This window comes from Gekko japonicus, unplaced genomic scaffold (genome assembly GCF_001447785.1).
Source record: "Gekko japonicus isolate JY-2015 unplaced genomic scaffold, Gekko_japonicus_V1.1 scaffold4145, whole genome shotgun sequence".
Classification (NCBI taxonomy): Eukaryota; Metazoa; Chordata; class Lepidosauria; order Squamata; family Gekkonidae; genus Gekko; species Gekko japonicus.
This window is the reverse complement of record NW_015160349.1, coordinates 77,337-86,811: the sequence shown is the minus strand read 5'-3', so window position 1 is coordinate 86,811 and position 9,475 is coordinate 77,337. Positions and strand designations below refer to the sequence as shown.

Sequence of the window (9,475 nt, the reverse complement as noted above, 5' to 3'; positions counted from 1 at the left end):
CTAGTCTCCCTTGACGACTGCTCACTGGGATCACGAGACCTGCATGCTTCAGTTGCCACGGAGGTCGGAAGGCCGCAAGGAGGAAGGGGGCCAAATCGAGGCTGTGGAGCAGTCTAGTCTCCCTTGACCAGCTTTTATAGGCCTCTGCTGGAAGGTCGTACTTGCAGTCAGCTGCCTGGGAGTAACCCTTGCAGCTACTCATCATCAGCAAGCGGCTGGTGTCGGGCCAGGAGACGTGCGCTTTGTCTTCTTTCCTGAAGCTCCAGTCTAAGCCTTTGTCTCCAGTGCTCAAAGGGTGTGGGTGAAACTGGAGGGCTGGTAATGACCACCTGGGTTTCCTCTGTTGGAACCGGGCTGGAAGGTGCTGGTGGTGCCGCATCAGCTGTCAGCTGCGAACCGCAGACAAGCCTCCGTCTTCTTGCTGGTTCAGAGCTGATTTCCTGAGGCTCTTCTTCTCCTGAGGAGTCCTTGCTGTTGCTGAGTCCTGGCTGACCCACAACAGTTTCTCATGGACAACCAGAAAGTTTTAGGGTTATGGGATGAAAGTATTAAAAGCTGGGTGTTTGGTAGAAAAAAAGCAAGAATATATTTAAAAAATGGTATATATGCCCCAAGATGATTTAGGATGGGGACTGCCACATTTATAAGCCTATTATGATGCATTTCAGTTGAAGGCACTAATGGAGATGGAATGGATGACGGAGGATAAATGGGTAAGATTTGAATCTGCAATTAATAAGGGGGTAGGCAGCTATGGAATATACACTAGAGATTTGCGAAAGGAGATAGGAACAGCAATGGGTCCAAGATAATCAGCTTTGACGGTTTGGAAGAAGTGCAGGACGATTCTGCTGCCTCAGACTTCAAAGTGGACCCCACTTAAGTATATTTGGGAGGAGGAGATGAATCCAAAATTTTGGAAAGTCCTTAAGGAGGAAGGCATAATTAGAGTCAAGGATATGTATAACTCTCAAGGGAATCTCCTACCACTTCAGGAGCTGAATCAAAAAATAGGGGGGAATTATTGGTTAAATTTAAGGGGACTATCACATTTGATTAAACAAGGTAAGTATATAGAAGCTATAAAAAGGGAAGACAACAATTTAGAACAGGTATTATATGTGGATAAAATAAGGAAAGGATTAGCAGGGAAAATTTACCTTGAATTGGTGAAAGATAAGGAGTTTATATTAAGAACCTTAAAAAATAAATGGAATAAAGAAAAACAAATAACTTCTGATGACGTTAATAAGTTAATGGTGAATTTGAAGAGAATTAAATTAGAAAAGTATAGAGAGCTTGAAAGAAAGATAATTTGGAAATGGTATAGAACCCCTGCCCAATTGGCATATATGATTAAAGGCATGAAACCTAATTGCTGGCACTGCAACGCAAAAGAAGGGTGGTATTCTCACCTATGGTGGGAATGTCCAAAGGTTAGAGATTTTTGGGAAAAGGTACGGGGAAAGATAGTAGGGTTATGTAAGGTGGATATTAAAATAGATGGAGATCTATTATTTATGGGCATACTGGGAAACTATAATATTGAGAGACAAAATCAGGATGTTTTTAAAGCAGTGATACTAGCAGCGCATGCTGTGATTGCATATGGTTGGAAGGAGAGTTTGAAGTGGTCTTTAGATAGATGGAATGACTATTTATACGAATATATCCAGTCAGACATATTGGAATGTATTAAAAAAGCATGGGATGTAAAGATGAAGGAGATAAAAAAAGAAATGGTCTATATACTTTCAATGGGTAAATAATGGAGAAGCCAATTCCGTTATACTTGAAAAAATGGAAAAAATGTGCTCATGGTTAAAAATTTAATTTGTAGCTACGTGATGGCCACCTTGTGGGGGGTGGGATATAAAAAGGGGGGGAAATGTATCATAAGAGAATTGGGATTGTATTGCAATGTCATAATAATTTATGATGCAAATAAAAAAAATTAAAAAAAAGTTTCTCATGGACAGAAATGAAAATGAGGAAACAGACAGCAGGTAGGAGCAGATCCCCTAGTCTGGGTTCCCTTTGAATTCTGAATGATGAGCCCATGTTTACTTTTTGGGATAACCATCTCTGCTTTTTCTCTTGCTTCCTTTTCCAGGCCCTCCGGGGATCCCAGCCCAGTCAGAACCATTTGCAGAATGCAGGTAAGAAGAAGGGGGGTCATTCACACAGGAATCAGTCCTATGTTTTCCAACAGCGATCATGTTCTTCAGTGAAAATGGCTGCCTTGCAATCTCTGTTTCCAAACTCTTTTCAAGCTGTCTGTTTTGCTCTCCACCAATGGTGTTTAGTCATGCCTTGGTGTTTAGTCATGCCGGCCACACGACCGTGGAAACGTCTTCGGACAGCGCTGGCTCTTCGGCTTTGAAACGGAGATGAGCACCGCAACCCTAGAGTCGGACTCGACTGGCTTTTGAGCAAGGGAACCTTTACCTTTTTAATACTTCCTTCCCTGTCCTCCTTTCTGTTTTGGACTCTTTTGCCAGAGGTCTGTGCAGGTGAGGTTCTGTGTATTCCTTCCATGCGCAAGCCCTGTCTGTGCAGTGGTGGGGGTGGAAAGTGCTGTTAACTCACAGCTGACTTTTGGCGACCCTGCAGGGCTTTCAGTGCAAGAGACGTTCAGAGGTGGCTTGCCATGGCCTGCGTCTGTGTAGCAACAGTGGAATTCTTCCTGATGGTCTCCCACAAAGTACTAGTCAGAGGGATGGGATGGGGCTATCCAGTTCAGGGTGGACAAGTGCAGAACTTTGCCTTAAGTGCAGAAATGTCTAGCCCTTGGTGGTGGTGGTCGTAGAAAGCGCCATCAAATTGCAGCCGACTTATGGTGACCTCGTCGGGTTTTCAAGGCAACATGAGAGGTGGTTTTCCATTGCTGGCTTCTGTGTAGCAACCCTGGACTTCCTTGGCAGTCTCCCATCCAAGTACTAACCAGGGCCGGCTGGTAGAAGCTCTAGGAATCACCATACCATAGAGTTTCTAGGAGGATCTGTGTGTCTATCACCAAGCCATTGATCAACCAGGTATATCTCCCCTGGTCGGCATGGCAATGCTAGGCGGAGTGTGTGCGTGAGACGTATGCTTGGGGGCTGGATGGGACCTGCTTGAATCTTCTATAATAAGATTGTACCCGCCAAAAGTCTTTCATTCTGACACGGTGACTTCTGGATCTTGCATATGCTCTCATAAACTTATCACTGCCAAAGCGAGAGTTATTGAGTGTAACCAATGTTCCCTCTAAGCTGTGGAGTCCTGTGAGCAAAAATTCTACTTTGTGGGCTACTGGCATTAAAGTTGTGAGCGAGCAATTTGGTTGCTGCATAAATTAGTCTGCTTTGGCGCCATCCTTCCTGAGCTAAGACAAAAATGTGTGAGCCGGAGGCTAAAAAACTGTGCGCTAGCTCACACTAACTCTGCTTAGAGGGAACACTGACCACCAGTCCTGGCCGGCAGCTGCTCTTTTATGTACATATTGTCAGACCCCGGTCCAGTTACACTCAGTGTTCCCTCAAAGCTGAGTTAGTGTGAGCTAGCTCACAGTTTTTTAGCCTCCGGCTCACACATTTTTGTCTTAGCTCAGGAAGGATGGCGCCAAAGCAGACTAATTTATGCAGCAACCAAATTGCTCGCTCACAACTTTAATGCCAGTAGCCCACAAAGTAGAATTTTTGCTCACAGGACTCCACAGCTTAGAGGGAACATTGGTTACACTCAATAACTCTCGCTTTGGCAGTGATAAGTTTATGAGAGCATATGCAAGATCCAGAAGTCACCGTGTCAGAATGAAAGACTTTTGGCGGGTACAATCTTATTATAGAAGATTCAAGCAGGTCCCATCCAGCCCCCAAGCATACGTCTCACGCACACACTCCGCCTAGCATTGCCATGCCGACCAGGGGAGATATATGTCCTGGTAATCTAGAGTCCAAGATGGTACGGGAAAGTGCTCAAGGCCACCTTCCCCCGGGAAAGCGAAAGAGGAGGAGAAGGAGGATGACTTGTGGAAAAGTGACATCTTCTAAAAGCAAAGGTCTCAAGCACTCCCTCACTCACTCACCCCCACCTTCAGGAAGGAATGCCCTCTCCCCAAGAATTAGGGCCACCCCAGCAAGCGCAACAAAGCAGGCAGTGTAAAGCAATGTAGTTGTATAGCTTGGGAGATCTCATAAGTCATGCACTAGGACTAGGGCTTCAGGAATCAGAAATGATGCAAAAAAGGCATTTCCTGTCCCTGTTTACTTTAAATGGAAGGAGAAGAGACTGACGGCACCCTGTGCAAGTTTACTGAGAAGTAAGCCATTTTATTCAATAAGAAAAATAGGGGACACCAAGGAATAATAATAATAATAATAATCTTTCAATTTATTAATCGCTCAATCCTGCAGAGCTTGCTGGCTCTGAGCGATTTACAGTTACTCAAATATGGGACTAACAATGATTCAAGGGGTAAGGGAGGACAACATATAATATATTTTTTAAATCACACACGTTTGCAGCCGACGGGGAGTTTGTTCAGCTGTAAGGTCAGACGTCTTCCAACGGCATTTTTACCTCGGTGTGGCTTGATGTCGTCAGCTTTCTCCGGACTGCTTCAAGTTGCAGTGCAGCACTGCCACCGCTTGGCCGGATAGCCCATTACAGGCTTCCTTGATGCCGAAGAGTTCTTTCTACGCTTTCGGTCTTACGCGCTGGACATTCCATTCGCCGGCTAACACCTCCCCCACCGGGGGGTTGAGTGTGCCCACCCTCTCTAAGGAGTGGTACCCATTTTATCTACTCGCCGAAGCTTTCGAACCACTAGGTGGACGGCGAGCTGGGGACAAGGCTAGTAGCTCACAACAGCACGGGGCTAGAACTGACAGCAGCTCTGTTCAGCTCAGATGTATTAACCAGAGGATAAATCCCCTGTGCCACCGCTCCACCCTCTTCTGTATCTTTAACACACTTAGTTGTATTATTATAACAAATTTCCTTAAAACAAATTTCCTGTATTAACTAGCATTCATTCATTATACATGAAGTACATTTCATGAACATAAGCAAAGCCAGTAAATGATAATATGAGTACAATACAAAACAATACAAAGTCTTGATGTAGTTAGTCTTGACGTTGTTTTGGCTGAGCTCCTGGAATGTTTACTCTTTGAGACGTCCTGACGGAGCCGTAAAGTGTGCAAAGCAAACTGAAGAGTCCTCCTTATACAAGTTCCCGAACACATAACCTCTCTCTAATGTCTTCTGTGGCCCACTGTCATGTCTTTATTTATAAAATTTCTACCCTGCCCTGGCAGCGCAGTTTCCCCCACTCTATCCGTGCGGTAGGCTTAAGGATAATTGCGGGCTGAAGATCCCCGTTAGCTTAGATCCTGCAGTAAATCTCCACTAACGGAGGCATATTTGTCAACAGAACAGGAATTCTTCTCTTCCTCCATCCCAAAGTAATCCAAGTGCTTCTGAAATGTTGTTGTTAGGGGAGTGGGGGACCGCCAGGAAAAGCATGGAGATGATGTGTGTGTGTGGGGGGGGTCTGCAGTGGGAAGAAGAAATTGGTGAAAACTGCCCCCCCTTCTGTTTGAGGAAATTTCCTGTAGATACAAACCATTGCCTCACCCTATAGTTAAAGGTAAAGGTAATGGTTCCCTTGCTCGAAAGCCAGTCGAATCCGACTCTAGGGTTGCGGTGCTTATCTCCGTTTCGACGCCAAAGAGCCAGCGCTGTCCGAAGACGTTTCCGTGGTCATGTGGCCGGCATGACTAAACACCAAGGCGCACGGAACGCTGTTACCTTCCCACCGAAGTGGTACCTATTTATCTACTTGCAATTTCTTGCTTTCGAACTGCTAGGTTGGCAGGAGCTGGAACTAGAGACGGGAGCTCACTCCGTCCTGCGGCACCCGGGTCTCGAACTGCTGAACTACCGACCTTCCACAGCCTGCAGTTCAGCATCTTAACCACTTGAGCCACCGCAGCTCCACCCTATAGTTAGCAGGTGCAGAAATCATATATACGCCCTAAACTTAATTTGCATAATTTATACAGATCACGGAATGTAGCTTTTCATGGTGCAGAACTTGGGTGCTTCAAACACAACCGTGAGAGTTACAGAATAAGTGAGCACAGCCAGGCAGGTGGGGGCTTGAGACCAGGACAGAATGTCTTCCCTCCAACAGACTTGTCCCAGCTATTCACGGAGCCAACCTCACGGAACGTCTTCTTTCCTTCTAGCATCTCCTGTGTGTGGGATGGAGTCCTCCGGGTATTACAACGGGTCTCTGTCCATCACCGTCTCTGGCTTGGCGTGCTTAAATTGGTCGGACTTCCCTGATTACATTCTGCAGTATCCAGACCGGGGACTGGGGAACCACAACTACTGTAGGAATCCCGACGGAGGGGGGGCACCGTGGTGCTTCTACCAGCTGGCTTCTGGAGCCATCGGCTGGGCTAACTGTGATTGTAACCAGGGTGAGTACCCAGTGCTAAATCCGCGGGTCATGTTTGGATTCTCACCGACTCCTCGAAAGAGCAAGCTCCAGCGGAATGTTTCGGAAAGCTGGTAGGACAGGTACGGAAGGGCTTGTGGCCAGTCTCTCGATAGAGCATTTTTCACATGTAGGAACTCCAAACAGCTGAAAGGAAAGATTTCAGACAGAAACTTCAGCCCAAAGTTATCTAAAGAAGTCTTTTTCTCCTATCCTGTATTGACATGTTTAAAGAGTGTGTGACTGCAATAGAAAAGGCCAATGCTATGCTGGGGATTATTAGGAAGGGTATTGAAAACAGATCAGCCAATATCATAATGCCCCTATATAAATCAATGGTGCGACCTCATTTGGAATACTGTGTGCAGTTCTGGTCACCACACCTTAAAAAGGATATTATAGCTTTGGAAAAAGTGCAGAAAAGGGCAACTCGAATGATAAAAGGGTTGGAACACTTTCCCTATGAGGAAAGGTTAAAGCGCTTGGGGCTCTTTAGCTTGGAGAAACGACGACTGAGGGGTGACATGATTGAGGTTTATAGGATTATGCATGGGATAGAGCAGGTAGAGAAAGAGGTACTTTTCTCCCTTTCTCACAATACAAGAACTCATGGGCACGCCATGAAATTGCTGAGCGGTCTTCACCCAAAGAGTGATTAACACATGGAATTCACTGCCACAGGAAGTGGTGACGGCTACAAGCATGGACGGCTTCAAAAGGGAATTAGATAAGCATATGGAGCAGAGGTCCATCAGTGGCTATTAGCCACAAGGTATAGATAGGGGCTATGGGGCAGGTGATGCTCTGTCTTCTTGGTGCTTGGGGGGGGGGTCAACAGTGGGAGGGCTTCTAATGTCCTGGCCCCACTGGTGGACCTCCTGATGGCACCTGGTATTTTTGGCCACTGTGTGCCAGAGTGTTAATCTGGATGGGCCTTTGACCTGATCCAACAGTGGTGTCTCTTATGTTCTTACATGCAGTGCAGAAGAGTGTATAATGATGCTCAGATAATTCAATCTATCACAATTCATTGAAATAAATAAATTATCAAAATAAATGTTGTTCATCTTTAAGGTGCCACTGGATATTTGTTTTATTTGTCACCTTTAAAACTTTGAACAGTTTGAGGCTAGGGTGTTCCCCATATAAACACAGTAAATAGATGTGAGTCCGTCCCCGTATGCATCACTACTCACTCATTAAGACCTTTGGTAGAAGTCATCCCTGCATGTGTCCTACCCCCAGTCCTCCCCCCCTAGGCAGTGGGGCTTTCTCCACCAGGAAGGATGCCTATAGCCGCTTGCCCCAGGGAATCCGTTTTCAGCATCTGTCGAACACACTTCTGGTCAGACGGGGCTTTATGCTGATTTTCTTTGGCTGAATTGTATCTGTTCCTTCCCTACTGCTCAAGAGTTTTGTTTTTCTCTGACAGCTAGATCTGTATTGTGTGATCCTGTTTGTTTTAATGGTCATTTTAAAGGGCATGACCTCGTGGAAGCCCCCTAGCAGGGCCGGCGGGGCATCAGCATTCGCAGAGGTGGGTCCTCTGCTGAGGCCTGCTGTTTCTGGCAGGGCCCCCCCCCCGCTGCTGTTGCCCCTCCCACACCCTCTTGCTCCCTGCTGCTGCTGCAATCTCCACCCCCACCCCCCGCCATGTGCCACTGGGGAAAAGGCTGTGGGCAGCTGTGGGCGTGGGCAGTGGGCGGGCTCATGGGCTGACAAGGGAAGGATGTACCCGCAGGTGGGAGGGGAGGAGGGCCTGGGGGTGGGTGGGCAGAGGAGGGAGGGGACTCCTATGAACTGTCTGCCCCGGCCCCCGGGACCTGGAACCGGCCCTGTCCCCTAGGGAGCACCCCCTGGAAGATTACGGGATGCATTTAAACAAGAAGTCCACTTAGAAGGGATCGTCACTGAGGGCTGAAGGCCAGGGTCTCGGAAGGGAGGGAGGGGGGGGGGTGTACTGAAGAGGCCGAAGACGATGGTCAAACGAAAAAAGGTTTATTCAGAGCATTGCTCAGCTCCGGCATGGACTGACGACCGCTCTGCATAGAGCGGCACTCCAACTTATACGATTTCATAGTGAACTATATCCATTGTAACGATAAACACGGGGTCTCATTGGACCTAAGCAGAGTTCTACAATTGGTTACCCTGGGTGGCTTCAGGACCAATGGGATGGTCTTTATTAGATAGCCAATCGTAATGCGAGAACTAGGATACCAGAGACACTTCAAACATCACGGGACAACATAGAATCAAACCCAATACACAACAGGGGGGAAGGAAGGAAAGGAAAGATGGGAGGGAGGGAGGGAGGGGGAAGGAAGGAAGGAAGGAAGGAAGGACTACCCTATTCCTTCTCCTACATTGAGGTGGGTTTAAGACCAAGCATTCTGTGTGTTGTATGTGAAGGCATGCAGGAAAGCCCCGATATGTTGCTTTTCGTTGATCTCTCCCTTATTTACCTGTTGTGTCCGCTGACCGCCACCAGGGGCCAGCGAATACCCCAGAGCTTGACTCTGGAAGAACAACGGGGAATAGGCTCCTGGTCTCTCCACTGGGGGACCAATGGGACCGTGGCGGGAGATTTGAACCCACCAACGGGACCTAGGGGTTTGTCCCCTGGTGTGTATATAGTTGGCCAGCTGGCCGTTTGTCTTTGTTGTGTACTACGAAAGCGTGCAGGGTACCATGCGAGCCGCAGCGGGTCTTCCATGCGGTTAACCCACTGCACAATATTACCTGTTTCATTTACACCCTGCCATTCTGCCCATTCGGGACCCGAAGCAGCTTGCAGTGTTCCTCACAGCAATCCGGTGGGGACGGTTAAGCGGAGACCGCGAGGGGCTGGGCCAAAGTCATCCTGTGGGCTTCTGTGGCAGAGTGGGGATTCGAACCTGGGTCTCTCCCAGATCCTTGTCTGGCACTCAAACCATTATACAACCCCCCCCCCCCCCACCGGGGGAAAAAGGGCCGGGCCTTTTG

General features: G+C 47.5%; 1 protein-coding gene across 1 annotated transcript in view; it reads left to right on the top strand.

Moving 5' to 3' along the window:
* The first annotated feature begins 680 nt into the window (after positions 1-680).
* LOC107115649 (neurotrypsin-like) overlaps positions 681-9,475 on the top strand; it is a 47,747-nt gene continuing 38,952 nt past the window's right edge. Inside the window, exons 1-3 of the mRNA XM_015417403.1 lie at positions 681-713; positions 2,114-2,159; positions 6,237-6,473. Coding sequence (XP_015272889.1) covers positions 681-713; positions 2,114-2,159; positions 6,237-6,473 — 316 coding nt within the window. The remainder of the gene's footprint in view (positions 714-2,113; positions 2,160-6,236; positions 6,474-9,475) is intronic.